General features: G+C 43.4%; 1 protein-coding gene across 1 annotated transcript; it reads right to left on the reverse strand.

Moving 5' to 3' along the window:
- Positions 1-773: 773 nt before the first annotated feature.
- SENP5 (SUMO specific peptidase 5) lies at positions 774-15,927 on the reverse strand. Its single transcript, XM_027712907.2, has 9 exons — positions 14,881-15,927; positions 11,408-11,513; positions 11,118-11,265; positions 10,462-10,509; positions 8,540-8,617; positions 5,162-5,299; positions 3,396-3,479; positions 1,954-2,004; positions 774-1,864 (listed from the first exon to the last, which is right to left on the reverse strand). Exons 1-9 carry the CDS (start codon positions 15,830-15,832, stop codon positions 1,754-1,756), a joined length of 1,716 nt encoding a protein of 571 aa, XP_027568708.1. The 5' UTR covers positions 15,833-15,927; the 3' UTR covers positions 774-1,753.
- Between the last annotated feature and the right edge of the window lie 9,480 nt (positions 15,928-25,407).

A 25,407-nucleotide genomic window follows, 5' to 3' on the forward strand; every position in this document is an offset into this window, starting at 1 on the left:
CATTACTCGATGGGCAAATGTATGTTTAGCCTGTCTGGGTCTTAAGGTTCTTTCTGATTCAATAAATTCCTTGTTTAAATTATCTAACCAAGTGCTTAAAGCTTTCCTTATCTTGCTAAATTAAGCCAGTCCTTGCCAGCTGCCAACAAGGGGAAGTGGGAACACGCAAGGATACTGCAGGAACTCCTCTAGCACAGCACAGTGCACATACGCTTCCACTTCCCAGCCTGACTGTGCTTGGCACTCCCTCACTTCCCCCTGCTCCCTCCAGTCCTTTAGGAGGGATTTGCACCTGGCTTAGCTCAAGTCTGAATTAATTTGCAAGACAAGGAAGTCAAAGTGGTTTTCCTCCAGTGGAAGCCAGGACTATGGACAGACACAAAGTGAAGCTGTGCAACAGATGATGTTTAGCAATGAAAATAGTTTTTCTCTGGGCTCACTCCTTTATCTGGCAGAAAAACACAGCAAAGACATTTGCTGGTGTAGCAGCGCCAGACAAGTCTCTTCAAACAGAAGTAGCTCTCTTCAGCAAGGAGCACATCATAGTTTACAGACCAAGGTGAAAAACCAACAGATCCCCTGCTCTCACCCATCCCTGCCCAGTGCAATAACACCACAAAGCTCAGTGCCGGACTCGCAGCCTCCCACCCCTCCGGAGCAGAGTGACACGACCTCGTTGTGTCTGTACAGCACCCACCACAAACGCTGTTATTACCAACCAGACCCATCGGTGCTACTGAACGCAAACAAATCAGGGACAATCAAACAGCAGATGCAGCAGAAATGAATTAATTTATATTTGAACAAAAGCAAAAGCCAACGGGAGGTTAAAGACAACAAGCTTTGAAGACAGAGCTGAAGGAAGAAATGCCAAAATGGTACGTTTCACTGCATATTGTGGATCTGAGAAATGACTCAAAACCATCTGAGATGTAAACAGTTACAGCCAAGGAGTTTATCTTACTATCTAAGCTGTGACTCTTCAGGGCCAGCTTTGTAATTCTCCTTAATACACACATCATGGAGACTTCTGCAGCATCTAGGAACTTAAATCAATCTGACCGACTGAACACTTCTGTAGTTCCTATTATAGAGACAAGTGCTGAAGCTTTATTTGTGCAAAGGCTGCTTTTTATCTATAGGGACAGGCTGATAATGGCAGCCAGATAAATGTTAACAGAACAAACTTTATTACCAATTTGAACTATTTTAAAAAGGGGTCTTCACAAATTAGAACTGTAGATGAGCTTAGCCACCCTAAAAAGTGGTATTCAGTATTGTACAGCCACAACAGGGACAATGTAACTACCAAATAGGTTCTAGCTGTTCTTTTTATGGCATTGATTTTTTTTGATACATTCAAAGCATTATTGCATCAGAAAACATACCATGCATCTTTATGTTTCCAGACAAATTCACCTGTATTTGTCATTTCTAGCTACATCTCAAAGGTGCACCAAATCTACAGTTTTATGGTTTTAGTTGCATGCTTTGCCTATATGCATGCTGAGATAATAAATATTAAATACAGGAAAGAACATAAGAGAACCAAACTGACATTAGGAATATTCTACGGCAGCTCTGTTATGTTCTGCCAGTTAAAGAACTTGTCAAAAAATTGAGGTAACGACAGTGGCCACACCACTCAGCTGAGAATCACTCAAAATTCTTGGAAGTTTTCAGAAATTCAAGTACACAAACACCAGCTGCAACTTGTCAGAAATGCCAGAGAAATTAGGTTGGCTGCATTTTATTAGTCTATTAGCTGGCGTTCACACAGCTCCTTGTAAATCCTTTTTCTCACTCGGGGCATATCTTCCTGGGAGAACTGAAAAGGCTGGTCTAAGGCGAGGCACTTGCAGTACTGGGGAAAAGGAAAAGGCTTGGTTGAAATAAAGAACATTTACTATATGAACAATACAGGCCACTGATTGTAAAAAGCAGTACTCTTACCTGGAGCACAAAAACCCCACAGTCACTGTCATTTTTCTGTTGTGGAATGCACTAAAAAGAAAAGAAACAAGCAGAGACATGTTAGATCTTTATCCTTTTACTTCTCCTTTTGTTCTCTAATTCCTGTTTAAAGTCCAAAAGGAGATCATCATAGCGATCAGTCGTCTCGTTCTAAGAGCTGTTCTGCAGCACCAGAAACTGGAGTTGCAATTATTTACTCTGATCCCACATTTTGCAAGGTGACACTCAAACACCTTATTAGAATAACACCTAACATTTAGAAAAATATATAGTGTAGGACAGAAAATAAATTACAAGTCTTTATTTCAAGTTTATTTTCTTTTAGTGACCTACACAGAACAGTTTCTCAATTAGTTTAAATAAATGTTTGTACAGCATTATCTGCTTTACACAGGACAAAACTGTATCAGCAAAGTCACACAGGCCTAGAGGAAGATTACTCTCAGCACCCATGCTACCAGCAGTGGCCTTCTTCCCCCAGCCACAGCAAAGGGTCTCAGAGAACACGATGAATGGTACATTGCCAGACAACAGGACTGAACAAGGCAGTCTCAAATGATAACTTCCAACCTTCATTATTTCCTCAAACATGCTCAATTTTGATATGCAGAGCTAAAAAGTTCCACACATTGGTGCTGTTATGTCTCCAGCACTTGAAGAGAAGTAATTGTTTTTCCTCAACTCTCAGATCTTCTGCCTCACAGAATGCAGGAGAACGAACTGACTGCACAGGTTGTGCATGAGTGCAGAGAGGAATCATTTCATCATTGTATCAGCATCTAAAAATAAACCTGTGTGAGGAGGGAGCTGTTGGGAGTATGTCTAGTGTGCAATGACCTGTTTTATATCTTTGGAGCCATTATGGGATGGCTACACAAATTACATATTCCCCTCATTTACACTACACACAAGTTATTCCCTTTTATTGTTGCCAGACTTCGTTTACTTGCGATCAAACGCAATGTGCCACAAACAGCCCTGGAGACCAAAGCCCTCTATCCATAGCAAACATAAAATATTGGCAGTAGCAGCATCAGCCTGTTCCCTCTTTCACCAAACCCCATCCTTTTGGCATTCAGAACAGCCCTTTCAGGAGAAGGGAGGAAGTTGAGTATCCAGTTCATTCAGTCCTTGACCTCGTGTCAATATGGGCACCAGCCGCAGGTTTTGCTGCACGATATATAATTGTCCAGAGAAAGGCTCAGATCACCAAGTCACTTGCAGAAAGTGGTAAAGACCTGGTAGGAGCTGAATGAGCAAGAGAGCTCAAATTCCCATGTGTAACTACCTGCATCGCTCACAGCACCCTCCACGTGTGCAGCATAAACCCATTTACTACTTGTACAAATATATGGGTTTAGAAGCAGCCTCATGAAATCTCCCACAAAGTCAGATTCCAGGGCTCAAAGTGCTGCTATTACCTTTGTCACAGCAGTCTGCCAACCCTGAAGGAACTCGGGGCGATTCTTCTCTTTTGCTTCAGTCAGCAAATACTTTCGAATGTTCTTTAAAGAGGAAAGGAAAAAAGCAACAGTATTATTCACCAGCTAAAGAACAGGAGAGAGACATTGCCATCTTGTCTGCTATCCTTCTGACAAGGAGGACAAATTTCATGTGAGCATTAGGAGCTGAGCTCAGATCTAGAGGTAAAGACATGAACTCTGGTGGGTGCTTGTGCCTTCTACCATCAAGGCTCATTTTGGTCTATTAGGGGGAGCTCTAACACCCCTCAGCCCCACTGTTATACTTCATACCAGACTAGCTGTGGCATTCAGACACAAGGTCAGAGTGTTCCCAGACATGCAGAGAAACACAGTGCAGCCTGGCATGTGTTTTTTCCTGGCTTACTGGCTGACACCAAGGCCCTTGCGTTCGATACGATCACATTTTCCTGCCCGAACCTCAACACAACACGCCTGAGTTCTGTAGCTAATCAACAAAGCTCCAGGGACAGTTTTAGTGACATACAGGAAAAAATAAGCTGACACAAGCAAAGGGAAGGAAGCAAGATAAATGAGACTACGGTCTTGGGTTAAGCAAATCCTTCTACTTCTCTGCAAACAGGCTGGGGGTTTATAGCACAATTTAAACACATGGTAGCACACAAATATTCAGCTTAAGTGTGTGGATCACAGTGGAGTTTGGGATATTGCTCACCTCCTTCCCCTAGAAAGGGCAGCAATAAAAGTGTCTCATGTTTGTGAGACATTCAGATACAAATGCCTTGCCTGGAGTGGGATGGGAGAGGCCACATTGCAAGACTGCAGGAGAGACCGCGGGGCTGCTGAAAGGGACCCCTGGTTTATGCTGCACATTCAGAAACTTGAGAGCATGAGATCTCTTGCTCCCAGGACAAACATTAGCTTCATCCTCAGCAAATGCCAGCAGGCATACTATCTTCATTCAGAAGTCCTAGCTGGGAACTCTCCTGGGTACAATAATTACTACTCTTCTGTAAGCCAACAACTACACACAGTTAAAAGTAGAAGGCTGCTGCATCAAGCAAGCAATTAAGTTGACAAAATTAGCTTTTGTAAGAAAGTCATTACAATTTGCTAGGCCCAGCAAAAATTTCCTGGCTGCTCTTTACCAGGAAGACTGATAATTTAACTCCAGTGTTTAGGTCACAGCCTTTAAAGGTTGCTGGGTTATAACCAGAGGCAAACACCCCGCGCGTACCAACGCAGGCCAAGGAAAAAGGCAACACACTGTTAGTAGCACGGTTACACGTAAACCCCACTGGGCAACACTACAGCATCTCAGTCCTGTTCTCTCACCCAGGTAACCTACCCTCAAAAGGACCACAATTCATCATTTCCTAAACACAAGTACCTTGACAGATGAAAGAATGACCCTCACTCTCCTTGGGGCTCGTCTGCTTCCCTACGGAACCGGGCTCTGAGCTCCTGCTTTTCGCAGGAGTAACAAGACAGAGTCACCAAAGCTGTGCTGACTACATGGTCAGCCTAATTAGGCAATAGGCAATCTGACCTCAACTCCCAGCTCTGGTGTGACCCTCGAGATCTGTGCTTCAGACTGCTCAGCAGGACACACTGATTCTCATTTCATACACGGCAGGACAATGACAGACATACTGCATTTAAAGTTTATGGCTGAACAGAAGAAAGGGGGGAGTGTTTGTTTAAGAAAACAGTTCAAACTTCACAGACACAGCTGTCACTCTTACCTCTACACAAAACTTAAAATGAATGCCTTGGGAATCATAAAATGAAATAATTCGACTGGGGATGTTCACAGTAATGAGGGACCAGTGGACTTCCAGGTGAATAGGAATTAACAAGAGAGTCTTTTTGAATAAGTCCACCTGGCAAGAAGAACAACAACATATATTAGATACAATTCCACAGGCAGAACACAGCAAAGCAAAAGATTAATTGTATTCGTCTCCTCTCTGCCACCCCTTAACTGAAATCTTCTTTTATCCCCTCTGCTCTTTCACCACATTATTCACATTTATCTCATACACAATTTATTAGTAGGCAAAAAAAATACAGTTACAGCCCAGAGAGCAGCTGAGAAGCCTTGTACAGTACCACAGTTAGTCATCAGTGTATCCGTGGCAAATCCTGCTCACGTTGCACTACAACATTTGAGTTGAAGTGGGATTTCTTAGGTAATGACGGTAACACAATCGAGCCCCAATTTAGGTTAGCTACATATCTTCAGTAATGACACTCCTGCAGTGCGAGCAGATTTTTATCAGAGCTGCCTTGTGGACAGGTGACAGACTTTGGGGCATTGGTTGGCGAGAAGCTCAACACAACTCAGTAATGTGCACTCACAGCCCAGAAGGCCCACGGCATCCTGGGCTGCATCACAAACACTGTGGCCAGCAGGTTAAGGGAGGTGATTCTGCCCCTCTGCTGCACTCTCCTGACACCCCACCTGCAGTACTGCATCCAGCTCTGAGGCCTCCAACATACAAAGGATGTGGATCTGTTGGAGCGGGTCCAAAGAAGGCCAAAAAGATGTTCAGAGGGCTGGAGCACCTCTGCTGTGGAGACAGATTGAAAGAGTTGGGGCTGTTCATTCTGGAGAAGAGAAGGCTCAATGAAGACCTTCTAGTACGTTCCATTACCTAAAGGGGCTACAAGAAAGCTGGAAAGGGACTTTTGACAGGAGCATGAAGTGACAGGACAAGGGTTTAGATTAGATATAAGGAAGAAATTTACTGTGAGGGTGGTGGGACCGTGGCACAGGTTGCCCAGAGAAGCTGTGGATTTCCCAACCCTTGAAGTTCAAGTCAAGGTTGGACAGGGCTTTGAGCAACTTGGTCTAGTGGAAGGTTTCTTTCCCACAGCAAGGGCGGTTGCAATGAGATGATCTTTAGGGTCTCTTCCAATCTAAACCATTCCATAATTCTATGAAGCAGCTGTCATTACAAACACCCCAGAGAACCAGCAAGCTGTGCAGTCTGACTCCCTCTGCTGTAACACAGGCTGTGTGACTTGCCAGAGGAAGGCAGAGGAGTGCATGACGCTTTGGTAAGCAGAGAAAAGGGGAGATGGTAGAGCGGATTCATCCTTTCTTGATCTAAACTTTGTAGCAGATGTACTGTGGTCACAGGCAAGCAAACAAGGGAGAAGGTCTTGAAGTACAGAATGAGCAGATCACATGCAACACCCCCAGTGTCTGTGTGGCAGATGAGCCCTTATGCTTTTGGAAGCCAGCCAAGCCAGGGCCTTTCATGATCTTCCTTCTTCCAGCTCCTCTAGAAACGGGTGTCTAATTGCTGGGTTTTTTGGTGGTACAGTCCAGAAAATAAGCAAAAATAGAAAGCTGAACTAAATGAACTCATCCTGCGGGAAGATGTCTATTTTTTTTTAAGCACTGTGCAATTTGACCAGTACATAATTGCAACACTACTGGCAAAGACAGGTCTTTTGTAGGAGAGGAAAGTGTATTTTTTGAGTAACAGTGGGAAGTTGAAGAGACAAAAAGGCCTGGGCATTCATAGCAGTTATCAGCTGAGCCTTGCTCACAACAGTCCTTTGATTGTGACAAGCATCAACCCTGCTCCCACCTGCAGAAACTGCTTCCTGACCAGATTACAGCACACTCACTGCACGGCAATCCATCATTCTTGGAGAGAAGCAGACGGATGTCAGCCAGCAGCAAGCTGAGACCACAAAAGAAAACTGGAAAAAGATAAATGAACTACACCTTCTGTGATGTCCAGCAACAGCAGAGCCATCCTAAACTCAAGGGTCCTCTTGTGGCTTTAGCTGTTGGATTACTGCAGGTGTGCAAACCTGTAGCAGAAGAGTGGAAAGAGGCAGCCAAAAGCTGGGAGGGTCTTTAGTTAAGACCTGATGTACAGGAAGAATGGTGGCAACCCAAATTCACTTCACTAAGACATCACAGAGTCAGATGACATGAGAATGGATCAGGAGTGTCAGTGTGATCCTTGACAGAAGGGACAGCAGCTCAAACCACTGCAGCAAGACACAGAACAGGATATCCGGTACCCCAGGAGAGCACATATATAAAACCTGGTGCAATACTCTGGTGTGTTTAAAGAGCAGACACAACTTCCTCTTAATTGCATATTGCAGGATGAAGGAGTCTACAGAATCCTTCCCATAGAAATGCTTAGTCCTCAATCTTGCTTTAGAGATTCTTCAAGAATTTTAAATGTAAATGTCTAAAGAGCTGTCCTGCTCTCATCTGGTACCCCCTCAGAAGCAACAGCAATACAGGCTCTGCTTCCAGAATCTACCTTCATTTTTGGGGTTTTTGCAAAACTTGAGTTGTTGCAGAAAAAGAACTTTTAAAAAAATAATATCTGGGAATATGAAGCACCAATATTCCATCTCACTTTAAAGAGATTTTTAATAAATTATAGGAATAGATTTTATATTTAGATAATGAGTTCATCTCTAGCATTTCACAGATGTGTGCTATTTAAGTGCTTCTGTAGAAAGATCATACATTCAAACATGGCCCTTGATTAGTCTTGCCCCATTGCCCATATTAGAAAGGACAAATGTTCATAGAAAAAAAAGAGAGTATTGCTCTTTGTATTAGCTGCCTCTGAAAATATCAGAGCCCATGATCTGGTACGGGTTCTGGAAAGCAAGGTGAATTCTATTCTTGCCTTGAGAACAACAGTTTGGCTTATTAACCATGGGTCTCTAATTTCTGCTTTCTAGTACCTCTATGTGTTACTCAGGAGTAACAACTTGATTTTGTCACAGAATGCCAGTTTGAGATAAAAGGAAGAAGCAGAATTAAGTCTGGTCTCCCACAGATTAGTGTACCTGGAACTGCCAGGAGCAGTAGGAGATGTTTCTTGCAGTTAAATTAACAACTTGCATGAACATACACAAAGAGATAACCTACCACTGAAGATTTAGCCATTACAGAAGCACATTTTCACAACATTCCCATACTAACTTGAACAGTGCCACACTATTTTTATCAAGCTCTCCCCAATTTGTTCAGCTCCTTCGCCAATCCATCCTTTGCAGATAACACACTGTAACCCAGTTTCAAGTTAGTGATTCAGCCCAGCCCAACAGAACCCGAGAACTAACAAGGATACCTTTTTAGTCCATCGTTTTACCCCATTATATCCTTTGGTTACGAGCTGTCTATGAAAAAAGCTGTTAAAGAAATGAACCTAAAAAAGAGAGAGAGGAGGAATGAGCACAGAAATCTTCATGCACAGTCATTCCCCTTCCCCCAGGATAATTTATACAAAACAACTTGTAATGAGGCAATATTTAATGCAGGTTTAGAAACACAACCCCAGTAGGGACAGAGGCTTTGCCAAGCCTAAACTATTGCTGCTCTTCAGCAAGCTAATAAAATAAGCCTTATTTCCCTGTAATATATGATGTGAGCCACTGCAGCATTTATATTTACATTTTTGTATCTCCAGGCATATCATGTTTAATTTTTTTGTTGGGGACAGACTTGGGAGAAAAACACCATGATAAGGAATTATAGTTTTTGTTGTTCTTTACAGGGATCAAGGAAGAGAACATTGGACTGGAAAAGTGGGGGTGGTGAAGAAGGGAGTAACTTCTGGCTTTAGTTGCTGGAAGCTGAGACACAAAAAAAGAAGAATTCATCAAAACAGTTACGAGATTTAGTCCAACAACATGGTCTTCTGTATTCAACTACTATGACCAGTTCCCGACAAAAACAATATTCTACTATTGAAAAGCATTTTTAAGGAATGACAGATCCATTTTGTAAGTAAAAATCTACATTTATGACAAAAAAATGGAGGCTTATGTTAAAAAAAAAATTTAGCTCCAGGTTAACACTATTACTCTCTGTGCTTAGCTCCTTGCAATTACAAGAACAGATTAATACAAACAGAAATCTGCAACATCTGCTTTTAATAATTCTGCTAGTGTAGAGGTGGTAGAAGGCTCGAGTTATTACTTGAAAAAAAAAGTTAGAAAATTCAGCATCTGAAAACAGTCTAACACCCATTAGCTATGCCAACAGACTTCAAAACCACATTCTGAGGTACCAGCACAAAACCTCCCATGAGGATTTCAATTATGCACTATGAAGAAAAAGCAGACACAAGCAAACAGATACAATCTCCAATACCCCAACCCCGGGACACACTCGGGAAGTACAGAGAATACTAATGAAGAACCGCCATCACCTCCCAATCAAAGCAACAATGCTCTTTCTTCTGGGCTTGAAGATTTTAAGAGTTACATTCTGCAGAGCTAATCTAAGAATGGTTTTGTTTGGTTCTTCCTTTGTGGTCTCACCTGAAAATTGTACAGCCCTACTAATAAACAGATGGGGTTTTATAATTGTCACTGCTGCAAATTTAGTCACAGAATGGGGGGGGAGGAACTTGTTTTCTTGATTATTTTTTCTTTGCTTTTTCTCAAGTGCCACCAACAGGCATTGCAGTTGCAAAGCAGTAAGCATTCTGTTGAGGATGCACAAAACAGAGTCCTGCAGAGTCAATACTGCCAAGGAACCAAGCAGCTCCACATCAATTCACATTCACCAGGCAGGCAGCTGACACAGCTTGAGCTGTTACAGCCCCCACAGCTACGAGGTGGGCGGGAGGGTGAGTGCAAGCAGCTCATGTGCATGGTTCAGATGCTAACACTCATGGTTTGTCATCTCAGCAGAAATTCATCTTCATCAGAAATTTCAGCTGAAACACCAGACTGGTAAGCAAGGGCATGGACACAGCCCTTTAGAAGTAAATAAGCTGGAGACAGAAACCTCCAGGGGAGAGAGAAGAGTGGGATGGGTGAACACTGGCCAAATGTCTTCTACAGGTACATCAGTAACATTAAGCTACCACAGAGACCACCTGCAGAGCTAATACAAGTTCCTGAAACAAGAGCAACACCACTGAAAAGGAACACCACTCAAAACATGATTGAGCTGAATCTCGATTCTGTATCTGAAATTCAGTTTCACCCTTCCCCTCAATGTCTCAATAAGGTACATTTGCATGATAGCAAAACCCCTCACCTTTTCAGGGACTGCATCCATTACGAGTTCACCATACATGTTAATTATCTGTAAGAGTCAGTAAATAGTTGAATACATACAGCATAATATTGTAAGACCCAAATTCACAAGTTCCCACAAAACACAGGACCCATCACATTAAAACAGCAATATGGAGAGAAGCCTTTACAGTAACATGGTCTGAAGGACAAGCACTCTGGAACTAATAGTGGTCAGCCTGCAGAGAGATCATAACTGGCTGCTTCAAGTCTCTCTCAGTCTTAAATGTAGTTTAATTCAATTTAAATCTATTGGTGCATGCCCTGGGCTCTGCAGCCTTCTCAGTTTTTTGGCTGTGGGCCACAGTCTGCTATTTCACTTCGTTGTTCTTAAGCTTGGGGATGGGGGGAGTTTCCAAAACCTGTATGGGTAGCCACTGTTTTATGAAAATAGTGCAACATCATTTTTTCAAAAGGAACCAGTCTAGCTGTGACACCTCCCAGCTTCCAGACTAACTGCACTTGTCACTGTAAAAGCTGCCCACCACTCCTTCTATTTCTCAAACATAAAGTAAGGATAGTCCACCTGTAATGTTAGCAGAAGATGCACAACTGACATTCTAATACAAATGGGCTAAAAAGGGCTAGAGAAGCACATGAACACCAAGCATTTCTGACCTGGTCATTCAGCCAGTTCTGGCCTTCCAGTGTAGCCAAATCATCCATATCTAGCATGTGCTTATTATAGAAGACCCGGAAATTGCAAGTGGAGGGTTTTGGATGTTTTTCCCGATACTTCATGATTTCCCTGGTGATAAAAGGTTTTCTAAAACAGGATTGAAAACGTAGAGAAAAATTAAGTCAAAGTCATGTTAAACAGAGTTCTGTTCTGCTAGTTGTTAGACATGGAGCATGCAACAGCAATGCAAGCAATCTGTCCTTTACCAACTGTAGAATGTGCTACACACCTATGGGAGAAATCTTCATTAAAGACTTCTTTTAATCTTCCCATGACATCTTTTTCACAGAGTGGTACTAAACTGCCATATTTCTTCATAACTTCATCTAGGAATCCTTTAAATATACCAGAAAAAATGAAAGTGCAAACATATAAAAACCTTCTGAGTCCACCACTCCAACAAAGCAGCCAGTTCTTACAAGTACGAGCAGCAATCACTGCACCCAACCAACACACAGCACCACACATGGCAAGCATATATTTAAGAAAACTAAGCTCAAATTGGCAGCGTTATATAAAAGTAGGGGTAGGGGAAGAAGCACAAAAACAGAGACGTGTGAATCTGATCACTCAGCTTTACAGGAAAAGATCAGACCTCGTTCTTGCCATATATACACAAATCTACACATACACGTATCTACATCAAACTTAAATCATTTTACTGCAACATGAAAAGCCATCAGTTCCTGCAATGGGTTTCACTGAAACCACAGTATCCTGTCCTTATGGCAGGCAGAATTACTCTCCTCAAACGCAGGCAGCCTTAGCTGGCAGAGTGTTTCCAGTCTGCTCAGTTCTGCTGCTGCCACCACGGCAAACGGAAAAGATGCCAGACAGACTCCCAGCAAGTTTAATTCCTTTACCCTTGTATCGCAGGGATGGTATTTAAGGTGACATGGACAGCCATGTCAGCCTGCCATTGCCCAGGAAAGCACTGGGCGACCGCAACAGCAGAAACAAAAGATACTAACTTGTAAGTAATGAAGAGATGAATGCTGGAGGAATTAAAAACCTTAGAAAATAATTTTTTTTTTCTTCCTCAAACATAAGACTGGAAGACTAGAGATATAAATTCCACACAAGCATCCAAAACCACTTTGAGAACGAAAGAGAACGGAGGGAGAACAGGATTTCAACACTTGCTAGTGAACAAATGAAAAAAGACCAAGGTGTCCAGCTTTTTGAAAATGAATTTTCAAATGCAGCAGAAAACACATGTTCTGTGTAAAGAAAGCTCGATCTGAGATCTGAGTCCAGGGAAACTGCACTAATGTGAAGCCCAGGACTCTTCTCAGGCCGGGATGTGATGGCAGAAAACATCACTACACAGTGCAACGTATGTTCAGTTCTCTGCTTACCAAGGCTTTAACAATATTTCCTGGACACTTCCAAGGTCAAGATAGGAAGAAGCGAGATGAGAGAAACATTCAACAGAAAAAAAGTGGCAGAAAAACAGCACTAAGAATAAAAAAAGAAAGGAGAGAGACCAAGGAAAAAAACCAAAACACAATGAGTCAAGAAAAGCAGTGAAGATATAACAAGTGTGACAGAAGGATGGCAGGGAGGATTGAGGAGCGAGATCAGACCACAAGGAAACATTCTTCATGGGAAGATAACCTTTCCTGCAACTCTGCCTCACATTTGCCTAACAACTTTTATCCCTTACATCTCAGTACACTGTGACAGGGAGGACATTTCTCACTCTGGGTAGCAGTCTAGATAGACAACACATGGTGCTTATGAGTGCACCTTATTCTCTTTCAGTATATAAAAATTTAAAAAGCTTTTCATCCATACACTGAGGAAGAATTGTTCTTGTCATTACAATTAACAGCAGCAGAGTTCCAGGAGACTTCTAGCTAGACCCTGACCTCGCTTGGGCTGGTGTAACTCAAGGAAGAAACACAAAGTTCAGCCCTGGTGCAAACTCAGATACCCATAATGAACGGGATTTACCACAGGGCTCTGTTTGATACCTAATAGTACATCAGAATGCACTAAGCAGTGCAGCCCATTAATATCCCAGTTCAGCTGCTGCAGAGAAATTTGAAACTTGAGAGCAGCCCTAACACTTACATCTCCTTCAAGCTTCTATTGCCAGGTTAGCACTGTCTTTTAGGGTGCAGTTAATATTAACACTCCTAAACACACAAGAACTCCTATACATAGTTATACCACAACTAAAATTCTTTTTTTTTTACAGTTTGTCAGCTAGGAAAACTCAAAAGTGCTATACTAACAGTATACGTGTATGTACAGTACGAATATGTACGTAGCATGGACTTGGCTTCAATCCTCTGAGAGGAAACCTCAGCTCTGAAGAAAACAGAAACTGGTCTCACCTACTTTCATACAGAGGTTAGGTAAGAATTCTCTTAAAATTGTCAAGTGTGAGAAAGTTTAGTGCATCTGCTGTTTGCCTTTTTATTTTTTTAAACTATTCAGGCCTCTCATGAACAAGAACATGACTGCCTACCAGACTACAAAAACTTAACCTTTGCCACTCCCATACAGCCTTGGTTCTTGACTGTTACAGAAAGACTACACCCATTTTTCTGATGGACAAACTTCAAAACTCCATTGCAGAAGTGGTCTGTTCACTGGGGTACCACAGTTTCTCTCAGTTTCTCACAGTGTCTGGTCCTTGCTGGATCACATAAAGCCAGTCACAGAGAAACACCTCCCACACATCTCCCATGCAGATATGGATGTGGAAGGCTAAATCCTTTTTTGAGGTTCACTGTCTCCTTTTTCGTATTTTGCTTTAGAGAAACAATTGCAAAAGTGAAGGACAAAAAGGTGGGCAGAATAATCAGAGCATGTCAAACTTCAAACAATCCCTTTAACACTAGTTAACAACAGCTTCAGGTGTATGGGGCTCTATAAAGGCAGTTTCTCCAAAGGAAGACTTCAGTTGTCAGAACATCACTGAACTTACATTAATGGTATCAGATGGCACAACGTGTTAGCTTACTGCTCCTTACGATGTGTGTAGTATGCTGCTATACATAAGTGAGACACCATTACTATTTTTATCATGTTCCTCTTTGGAGAGACTATCATATACTGCATGCTCAGCATTGAGTAAAAAAATCCCAAAGCCTTTTTGCTGAACCTTTGCTAAGTCTAGTTTTGCCTTTTTAAAAAGTATTGTCTAATAAGATTCATTAAGCTTACTCTATGAACAATCAGAGAGAAAGCTAAGGGACAATGAACAGTATTTGGCTATCAAAACCTGAGTTTAAGTGATTTAGTTTCAGTCTAAGAGAGATCGAGAGAAGAGAGGATAAGGGTGGAAGTATTAGAATACCTAGGATTTTCAAAAACCTAATTAAGAGTAATAATTTAAAACATTTAAAAAACTGAATCATCTTCTGAAACCACATCAGACATTTAAAATTTCCATCAACAATTTTTCACAAAGATTCCAATTAAATTACATTGTATTCTCTAAAACAAAATAAGCAGAGGCACCCCTCAACTATTCCTCAGAATAGCTTGTCAGATAACCATTGGTTTGTCCTTCCTCCATGCAGCTCTCCTCTTTGCAGCCTCACTTCAGCAAGTGTTACGCTAAGCAGCCTTTACAATTCACGATAAGAAACCATTTTTATAAAGGAATTAATGCAACATGTAAACTCCACAATACATCCAGCAGTTTTCAGGAACTCCTGGATGCCCTAAGATATGTAAAAGGTGTACCACAAAGCCACGTTGCCAACTGCTCATCAGCCACCCGGGAAGCTTTCTGACTGTTCCTTTTGCCTCCCTTCCGAGTTCCTGATTTCAGTCCTGTGCTTTCTGGTGAAGGCTCCTCGAGAGGACTTTTACAGTAAGGGTGATCTAGTAATTTTGAACTAAAAATGTCCAAGGAGCCCTCTACTTCCATTTGGCTAGAGCTGTCCTCATTTTGTGTCAGCTCCATGGATAAAGGTCCATTTGCAAAATTATCATCAACAACAGAATCCTGCACGGAGGATTGCGACAGTGTCATTCCATCTACACCCATAGCTTCCTTGGATTCTGCACCATCTTGATCTGAAACAGCAATTTGTTTTTCTGTCGCGGGGGCAAAAATGTCAGAACAATGATTCTCTGACAGAGCCCCATTGGTCTCCACCTGGTGCAAGGCCTCTGCCTCTGGAGAAGCGCTAACATGCAGTTCTGGTGGGACAGCATCCACACTGCCATCCTGCCCTCCGGATCCCGGACCCTCAGAACACGGCTCAGCAGACGGTAACGCGTCCTGTGTACGGCAGATCGCAGGTGCACAGATTTCATTCTCCTCACCTAAAGATTTGGGTGTATTATTGTTCATATCTGATAAGCTGTACCGGTTCCAAAGACGGTTACTTTTAGATTTCCAGTAGGAAAACCAATTACACAATCCACTTTCAAAATCCCACTGAAGCGTCTCTTGATGGTCCCTTGTAGCTTTCTTCACCCACCTTGGCTTGATTTTTCTCAGTTTGCAAGTTTTGCCTCTTGCTCGAAGTTTCGGGGACTTTATGATTCTATACCGAAACCTAACCATAGAAAGTTTCTTATGCATCATAAATAAAAATCTCTTTTTTACAGTATGATGGTTAAATTTGGACCTCTTCAGAGCTGTCAAGAGGCCACAAGTTCCATTCCACTCCCTTTGCAACAGCATTTCCTTTTATAGTTGTTTAAAACTACCAGGACTGTGTTGCCCTCACCATTATTGCTCTCCTCCCCACTATATACAAAACCACCTTCCTTTACAGGTAAGGCAGAACCTTCCAGCGTACCACATGAGACATAATGGATATTGCCAGAGATGCTATTAAGAACAGCAACAGTTTCAAATTCTTCATTCAAGGGATCTTCACTCTCAAAGGGTTCATTGTTGAGTTTCCTTACTGCTTCTCCAGATGGGCTTTCGGTTCTGCAATAGGGACGGGATCCTTTTGCTCTCAGTAGTTTTGTAAGGAAAGCTGTATGATTCAAAAGTAGGTTTTGGACAGGATTCTGCATTTAGAAGCACATGAGGAGCCCACCTGCTTTGGAGCTCAAGTGTCTTCCTTATGCACTGCAGTCTTCTGTACAGTTTGCTGGGATTTAAACTCACAAATAGCTGAGCACTCTGTATTTTCTTCTAAGTTAGGAAAAATTGCTTTTGGAAGCAGTATTTCCCAAGCTTCCCAAAAACAGCGGTCCATCTTCCAGATTGGGCCAGCAACTGACTTCTTTTCCAAAGCAAATGTCTTCTATGGCTTTTCATTTTTCTGCTGCATTATGATCTTGAAAAACAGCTGAAAGAATAAGGGAAATTAATTCAGAGTTATCTGGAGTGTAACATAATAACAAAACACTAAGGCACATTCCTCAGGCCACATGCCTATCTAAAATTCCACCCCTCCTCCAATCACAATCCCACATTCCCTTGGACATTTTCACTTGCACCAAAAGGAAAAATAAGCAATAGCTGCAACGGTTCTGTGTGCAAACAAGCTCTTCTCACTTACCTTCCCTAAAGGTAAAGCAATAAACAGGTAATTCTCACCCATCCCATGCTCCCACTATATATTCCTCTCTAGCCTGAGGTTAAATCTCGAACTGCCCACGCTGTAGGGCAAGCACAGTTAACTACCATGCCTCAAAAGGCTTTTGAAAAACAAAACTCTGAAGTCCAAGTTATCAACAAGTGTGTGCAGGCACCCGACTCCATCAGCACTGTACAAAGCCAACTCTTGCTCTTGTGCAATAAACACGAGCAGCCTCTGAAAACACTTCACGTGCTCACACAAAATCTTCCTTTAAAGGAACCACAATGCACAAACTGCCACAGAAATTTTGATTCTCTCACTAGATAAATGACAACGTTTACTCCATGAAGTAGTTCCTCTATATTACCAGCAACAACTCCTTCCATACCATTCTATATTCTCACACCATCAACTTCTATAATCAGTGTTTATCTTTGCATTAATAAAGCAATACCAATGCAGCACACCAGTTAATAATCTTAAAGATCCCTTTTCCCACTAAAAACCTGCATCTCAAAGTGTTCAGTAACGATATATCTGAGACTACACAAGAGTGCAAAGCCTGCATAGTAATATCTGTTTATCTTCACTACATAACTAAAAATATCAATTCCAAGTTAGACGAATCTGGAAACACAAGGGGAAGGCATCAGCTGCACACACAACATGGGATGCTTCATGCAAATTGCCCCAGCCTCACCATGTATTTTACAACAGTTTGAATTTTTCTCAGATTCAGAAATGGAATTTGTCCTGCCCCTCTGACTTATTCTGACTTACAGACTATTACAACAGATTTTGCCTTAGCCATGTCTGTCCTAATCATTACACATAGGCATGACCTAGCTCAAAATAAAGGAGCCTACAAATGAAAATAAAACATTAACAACTGGATTTTAAAGGTAGATATGAATGCTAAACATCTGCAAAACCAGGTATTCAGAGTCTGACTTAAGAACTCTTCTGCATTTTTCACTCTACTCATCTTAGACACAAACAGCAGTTGGAATTTTTAAAATTTATTTTTTTTGTGGAGGAGTGAGAGGGGAGTGGAAATGCAGAGAAGATGAAAAATGTAACTTTTCACTTGGATAACATATTCCCATCATAAAGAAAATTGTCCAGAATCCACTAGACCTACAAACTAGAAAGAAACCTGGCCACCTCCACTGACAGAGATGTGCAAGACAGTACAGCTTAACAGTATAAAAGCACTGCAACAGGGTCTGGCTCTTCTGTAACCCACTACTAGTCACCACACAATCCAGTTATCATAAAAATCAGGACATAACATCTCACTGTGCCAATTTTCTCACACTTGCTCTTGAGCACTTACATATTTCTCTACACTAGATGCAGTTTATGCCTGCTTTTCCACTACAAACTCTACATGTCTATTGTGTGTAGTATCTACAAAACATTCCTTGAGTGCCCCAGTAAACATCAGCCAAACCACAGTCTTGCTAGGACAGCTTATTCCAGCCACGCTTCATCCAGGTAAAACAAACAAATGCAGCAAAATTGCAGATTCTCAACAGAGCCACACACATGAGGGGCTTCTGCCAACACAGGGAGTGTTCAGTACTCCAAGGAGAGCACAGCAGATGAAGGCAACGGTTTCACTGCTTCTGAGGCTCTGCAGTACATGGAGTCATTACTTTTCTCCTTGGACTCTCACAGTCAAGTCCAACGGCCTCCACGGGCACGGCCTCAGACATGGAAGAAGGCTGAGCAACCACTGGCTTCCTGAACAGCCTGGAGTACGCAGGAGCTGAAAGGCCCAGAGTCGCCACCGCTTCACCCACTGGAGACTGAACTACTGATCACAGTGAGAAAAACGCTGAACTAGATTCTAGCAAAGATAAGTCCTGACAACAAAAAGGACCTGAGGCAAACCTGAACCGAGACAAGAGTGGTGCCACAGTTTCGACTCAATTGCAACAGCAATCAAATCATTTGCTCATCAAGTGTTATGAAACTCAGCTTCTGAAACTGCAACAAAGGTAGATGCTAGGAAAGCTACTCAACCCACCTGTCCTTCTGCTTCATTTTTACCTTAGATCATTAAAGAAAACTTCATATAATAACTTATAAGACGAAAAATACTTCATGTTTGTCTGTGATGCACACCCCAATTTCTCCACATTGTAAATATTCTCTGTATAAAAAAGTTTCTCCTTAAAGTGGGAAAAAAGTCTGACTAAGCCATTTAATTCCTGCTCTTCCCTTTCCCTATTCAAACATAATCAGTTTTGAGTCTGGATTCCTTTAAAGCAAAGTTTGACTCCTTAATCCCAGTCCTAAGAGCTGAAACAGTTCACTTTTCTAACAGCAGTGTTACTTAAGAGTGACAAAAGATAATCCATACACAAATATTTAACTAACCATGCTGCTCGAAGAACTTACTTTCCACCAGTGCTACAGGAGTATCAACAGGTTTACCTGGCACCGTAAATCAGCAAGGCAATAGGAGAGCTTAAAAATGCACTGCCAGAAAAGGAACTGAAGCGAGTAATGCAAGACCAAAAATAAAGCAAGCACCACCCAAAGTTTATGAACCTGAAGAGAAAGTGACATATTGGCCCCATACATTGATACAGATGAGAAACCTCCGAAGCTGAGGAACTTGCACCATTAAGAGAGTCATTTGGGTGGTGTAAACCACACCTCCACTGCACAGGGATGCTGCCAATACTACACCAGCAAACCCTAAACCCAAGATGTACACCTTCCAAAGACCACACGTGAGAGGAATTTACCATCATTAGTCCTCACCCCTTCAGCTGTCTGACATACCATCTGCAAATGGCTGAATATTAAAAAGCACAAACTCTTTTCCACTGGACAAACACAACTCCAAACTGTTACAGCTCTGTATTAATGGCAGATTCTGATTATAAATTTGCTTTGTACTCAAATTTTTTAAAGACATATTTGGGAGCCATTCTGCTTTCACAATAGATACTTATCCCAAGAGCTCTGGTAAGCTACAAGAAAGCATGACTGCATCAACTGGACATAAAGCTCACCTAAAATTCACTGAATACTTGCACAGGAATGGAGGAACATGAGGATGTTGATCCTTTGAGTAACAAATCCAGTGCAGATAATGCTGTATTTTCGTTAGAGCAATTAGCAGCTCACTCCATTTTCAACCTGCACACTGCAACTTAAATCACCTTCAGTGAAACGGAGTACTGGAAAAGACACTATACATTCACATCTTTCACCCATTTTAACCCTGTTAACATTTAATCACTCATTAGTCCCCAGCACTCCTGTTTATTTTTGGCAGGTTTAGAAAGCCCAGGTCTTAACTGAAAAGCACAGAAATGGGAAAGGCAGTCCCATCAAATGCTGCTGACAGGACCCTAATAAAGGTTTCTAGATGACACCTGAAGTGTCAGACCACAGAAACGTTTTGTCCACGCCAGTGCAGAACAAACCCAGAGCACTGCAGCAGAGCTACTTCATGCTTAGATCACCACAAGCTGTCTAGGGCTGCATCCAGGTGCCCGGAGGATCGTGAGACACACAGAAATGGTAACAAATACAGCTCACTTGCCAACTCTTAGGTTCTTATTTTTTAACCCCAGGGTGTCCAGATTTTAATATAGATATGTAAATTATAAAAGAGGCTTGTTTTGAAGAGCATCAGTAACCTAAATAAAGCAAACAGCCTTGAGAGCGTGGCCTTGTGCAGGCAGGAGTAACTCATGCATCACCTGCTCCCATGGGAGGCAGCAGTTCTTGCAACATCAAGTCCAGCCTTTGCTGGTGGAGATCAGGGCAGTTCTCAAGGACAGGAATTAAGTAGGAAAGAGGAAGCCAGCCTGAAACTGAGGAGCTGGGATATGCTGTGCAAGGAGATGCCTTCCCTCCCGCAAGCGGAATCCAAAATTGGAAAGGGAGAGAGGAAGTTGGGGAAGGGTGTCTCTCTTCAAACCACCACGTGGCCAGACATAAGCTGGTAATGTCAGGAAGTCTGAAATGACTCAATTAGCACATACAGAAGTGACACAGACTCAGGGTGCTGGGAACTAACTCCTCTTCGCATCCTTTTCTGAGCAGCACAGTTCTGTGAACTGTTAACCAAACAGTTTGTTCTAGAGGTGAAACAAGCCCTAGGGAAAGGCACTTTGACAAAACATAACTCACTAGCACAAGACCATACAGAAATGGCCAAAGTCCAAAGGTACTGACTCACAGGAACATGGCAGGACATGCAGCTGATGACCTCACGGTCACACTGCAAGGCTTCAACTCCTGCACTTAGCATGGTCTCTTTCCTTCTTTCAACCACCACTTCTGGGAACTAAACCACTGTCTCACCCAGCTGTCTACACATCTACTACATTTATTTTTGGTAAGATGACTATAATTTACTTATGGAAACATCCTCCTTTGAACTAAACCACATTAGTGGAAATATGTGTATTAGATAACAGAACATTTAAGAGAAATACTGTCACAAATCAGAGTGATGAAAATTTTAGATTAAAGAACCCAAAGTTCCTTTTGTACAAGTAAGGCATAAGGACATAAATAATTTTTAATCTTTGGATTTTAGACTGACTTTAATGGAAAAGCTTTCATTAACTCAAGCCTTGTCCCTTCCTCCCTGAATACCTCTGCAAGGCAGAAGCATGGAAGTAGCTGAAACAAAGTCTACCAAACTTTGCTGTCCAAGTTCTGTGAAAGGAACAGAAGCCAAAATTTCATTTGAGGTCCTTGCATATGTCTGAGGTCAAGGGTCTTGTTGATACTTTCCAAAAGCTTTCCTTAAGAAAGAGTGTATTTTCACAAGTATTAAACACATTCTTCTGCAGCTCTGAAAGATGACTTATCTTCTTGTGTTAGCAACACACACAGATAAAGAAGAGGTGAGGGTATTACCAAAGGGAATCCACTTCTGAGCTAGAAGTCTAGGCTAGAACAAGTGGAGTTCAGAAATGGCTGTAGGGAGAGCACATTAGTTAAACCCAGTGCTGAGCTGAGCAGCCCAGCTCCGCTGTGCCTGTCCCCTGGCTCAGCACCCACCTGTGTCAGCTGCCACGGCTGAGCTCCTGTCCCTGCCTGGCCAGCACATCCCAGCCCGGGAGGGCTCCGGGAGGGGAGGGCAAACAGCACTAGAGCAGATCGGTGCTCTGCTTACACTGCAGAGAGACTGGGGGCCTCTGCGAGCAAAAGACAACCTGGGGGTAGAGCAGTGGGGTCGAGAGCCCCATGATGGAAAAAACAAAGCTCTTGCAACAACTGAAAATCCCCTTCTACAGCTTCCCAGCCCCAGCAGCGCCCTGACTCTCCCAGGCTGTAGTCAGGGAGAGCCTACCCGTGCTGCGTCCCTGGATTCTCCCCTGAATCCCTGCTCTCGCTGGCCCAGCCAAACCCCCGCGGCAGCGCCAGGCAGCCGGACACCCCGGGACGGGCACGGCGGGGCGGGAGGCCGGGGCGCGGGCAGGGCCGGCAAGCAGCGCGGCCACACGCGGCGCCCCGCGGCCTCCGCCCGCCCGCCCGCCCGCGGCCCCCCGCCGGCAGCGCCCGGGCCCCGCCGCTCCGCCGCGCGGGGCCGAGCTCCGGGCGGGCCGGGACCGGGACCGGGGCCGGGGCTGGGTCCGCCGCTGCCCACCGCCCCTCGCTCACCTCTGCCCGCGGCGCCGCCCGGCTCGGCCCGGCTCGGCCCGGCTCGGCCGCCCCAGGGCCGCGCTCCGCCCCCGCCGCTCGCCGGGCCGGAGCTGCGCCGGCGCCGCCGCGTCAGCGCTGCGACGGGCGGGGGCTGCGGCCGGGGCTGGGCCCGCCCGGGGAGTCGAGCCCAGCAGGGCCGGGCTTTGCCGCGGCCCCGCCCGAGCCCCCCGAGCAGCCCCAGCGAGGCGCCGGCGGGAGGTGTCCGCTCCCGGTGCTCTGGTGCTCCCGGGACCCCGCAGGCAACGGCCGCGGAGATGAGGCGCTTAAAATAAACCGCAGCCTGACTTTTTAAAATAAACCGTTACTTAATATCCCGGTCTGTGGATGTGCTTCTGAAAAGCCCCCAAATTAAAAATAAGAAACTTTAAAATTAGCAACCCGACCTTTAAAAAAAAAAAAAAGAGCCGTTAATTAATATCCCGATATGTGGATGTGCTGCTGAAAAGCCGTAATTAAAAAGTTCTGCTGGTACTCCGGCCCCAGCAGTCTGGCAAAACTGTTTCTCCCACGACACAGGGCTTGTTTCTCCATGTGCTTGCCCCGTGTGGGCCATCCAACATCTCCATATACCAGCTCCCCTGCCTGAAGCCCAGGGAAGAAGGCACTGGCCAGTTTAACTGCTGTGCTGTGTTGTACAGGGACATCATGGAAGTGGGAAGTGCTCCAAAACCATTGCATTTTTGTTGCTGGGTGGAGAAAGGTTACACTTCCTCTCACTGGGTAGCCCCTGTGAGGAGAAGCGAAAAGAATTTCTCCAAATAAAAGAAACCAGTGAAGCAGGGAAGATTGGGAAACAGCCATGATGCATCGTTTTTTGCTACAGCTTTAAACGAGGTGAACTATTTTGTGATCATGCAGTATTCATTATGCTCTGCATTCCTTCAGGAATTACAGCATGCAGGCTGTGGGTTGTGAAATGCTATAACAAAGAAATTTTAAAAAAGAAGGGATAAAGAAGACAATGGGGTGATGCAACAAACAAAACGGCAAAGTCCATGCCAAGCTGAGAGTTGCTGGCTTTTATTTGTTTGTTTGAAAAAAGTCCAGCCCGGCTCTCTCGTTAAATACAGCACTTTCCTAAGCAACCGTTTGTTCTTCCTGAACAGTAAATCCAGCCAAAGTTGGGATAAGCAGTTTCAGAGCAACGGGATGAGTCCTCTGGCCTTTATGAAACACACAGTAAACAGGGTGCACAGGGCAATGCTCAGGCCATGAAGTTAAAACAGGAATATAATAAATGGAAAGAGGATTCCTCCCCCCAATCCATCTGAGTGCTGCAGAGCTCTCTGGGTCTCTGCATCCAACAGCACCTCTGCACTCGAATCACGGCCTGACCCAGGCGATCATTAGTGGAGTTCTACGCCAGGCACTTGAGACACATAAATGGGAGCCCAAGTTCATGAGATCCTCTTAAAAAAACATGATTTGATTTTTTAAATGTGGGGTTTTATGAACCTTCTGGTTTTGCCTGTGAGGATCAGCCTTATGACACGTTCCTGTTTCCTCCCTGTCCACGAGGGCTAATAGCAGATCTTTAAAAACTGGAAGCTGAGATTCTCAGATGAGTAAGATGCCTGTAAACACCGAGGCTTTATGGAATGCCTGAAAAACATGAGACTCGTGAAAATGAATAAATAAATAAAAGCCAGACTTGGGAACGCTGACAGAAAGGACTGAATACCAACTGCATTACGGTAACATTTTTGTGGCCAAACTTGCAGCCTCAATGTTTTAATGATGGCAGCCTTTACTGCATTTAACAGAAGCCTGGATTTGATTCTTTCGGAATAAAAGGGCTTTTGAATGCTCTGTAAAGGCAGTTTCCTGACTTCATTGATCGCTGACACAAACAGCAGAATTAAATCTCCTACATCTTGAGCTAAAGCAACAATCCCATTAATTTGGAGAGCAGTGAGCTTGTACAGGAAGCAGTTGCTGGAAGAGGACGTGTAGCATGAGCTGAACCAGTTGGCTGCTCTGTGTCTCATGTCGCCAAGCAAGAACAGGGCCAAGGTAAATCTCCTTATAACCATGTTTTATTTGGAGGCTGCTAAAGCCAGTCAAATTCATGAAAGAATGCGAATAGCCACATCAGGAAACTCAGCAAAAGATTATCTGAACTGGCAGGGTTTAAGAAGGAAAATTAAATTTGTTCTTTGTTGTCCCTGCCTGTTTTTCCACTTCTGAATAGGATAAAATGAAGTACCACTCCAAAGACCTTGCACATTCCTTCACATGCTTCAAGTTGTGATGTAAAGACTATACTGGAAGAAATATCTGTAGATCTCAGCATATACTTGTCATTAAACACATTGAAAGGATTGTTGCTAAATTACAATAAAGTAAAAAAGTTTTAAAAAAGGTACATTCATGGCAGATGAACCCTAACCTGAACATAACTACATGGATGACGATGGAGCATGGCTACTCTTTGGCCCATGCTTTGGAAGTCTGAAGTTTCTCCAGGCCATAAGAAACTTCATGAGGTTAATCCTTCTATAGTACAGGAATACAAGAGGTGGGAAGGAAGCAATAATGCAACAAAGATAGCCCAAGCTCCCCTGTGAGGAAATAGTCCCAGTATGTAATCTTGCCTCTGTGCTTTCAGCTGCTGCCCAGTTACTGAAGAGAATCTTGATCAGCTGGGTCAGCTCTGCCCCTGCTGACCTCCCATGTACTCACACACTGCCCACAGGTCTGGTGCCTCCACCCCTACTTGCTTACTTATTCCTTACAGGCGAAGAAGCTGTACAGCAGCTTCTGAAAAGAAGATCACTTCAGCATATCCCAGAGGTGAATCTTCTAGAATTTAAACATCTCACTACGTGCGAGTTATTCCAAAGCAAGGGCTGGCAATACAATGTATGCAGCAAATTCCAAATTGGATTTGCAAAGTAATCTGATTTAAAAAAAGCCAAACTCCCAACATTTTAAAAGCAGACTTCTCATACCTAGTTCAGGGGTACTCCATGGCCTGCACAGTTCACCCATGGCAACTTCTGGCAGAGGTGGGGGTGAGGACACCTCTGACATT

The sequence above is a fragment of the Pipra filicauda genome, unplaced genomic scaffold (assembly GCF_003945595.2).
Source record: "Pipra filicauda isolate LSUMZ 115617 unplaced genomic scaffold, ASM394559v2 scaffold98_size3848907_pilon, whole genome shotgun sequence".
Taxonomy (NCBI): domain Eukaryota; kingdom Metazoa; phylum Chordata; class Aves; order Passeriformes; family Pipridae; genus Pipra; species Pipra filicauda.

What these genes read in the sequence shown, in the direction of transcription:
- SENP5 (XM_027712907.2), bottom strand. Translation starts at nt 15,832, where the DNA reads ATGCTGTTGCAAAGGGAGTGGAATGGAACTTGTGGCCTCTTGACAGCT. An exon ending in TAAAACGATGGACTAAAAAG is followed by an intron (nt 5,300 to 8,539) that starts GTATCCTTGTTA and finishes TCTTCTTGCCAG; the next exon opens with GTGGACTTATTCAAAAAGAC. An exon ending in ATTTTAAGTTTTGTGTAGAG is followed by an intron (nt 3,480 to 5,161) that starts GTAAGAGTGACA and finishes TCCTCTTTAAAG; the next exon opens with AACATTCGAAAGTATTTGCT.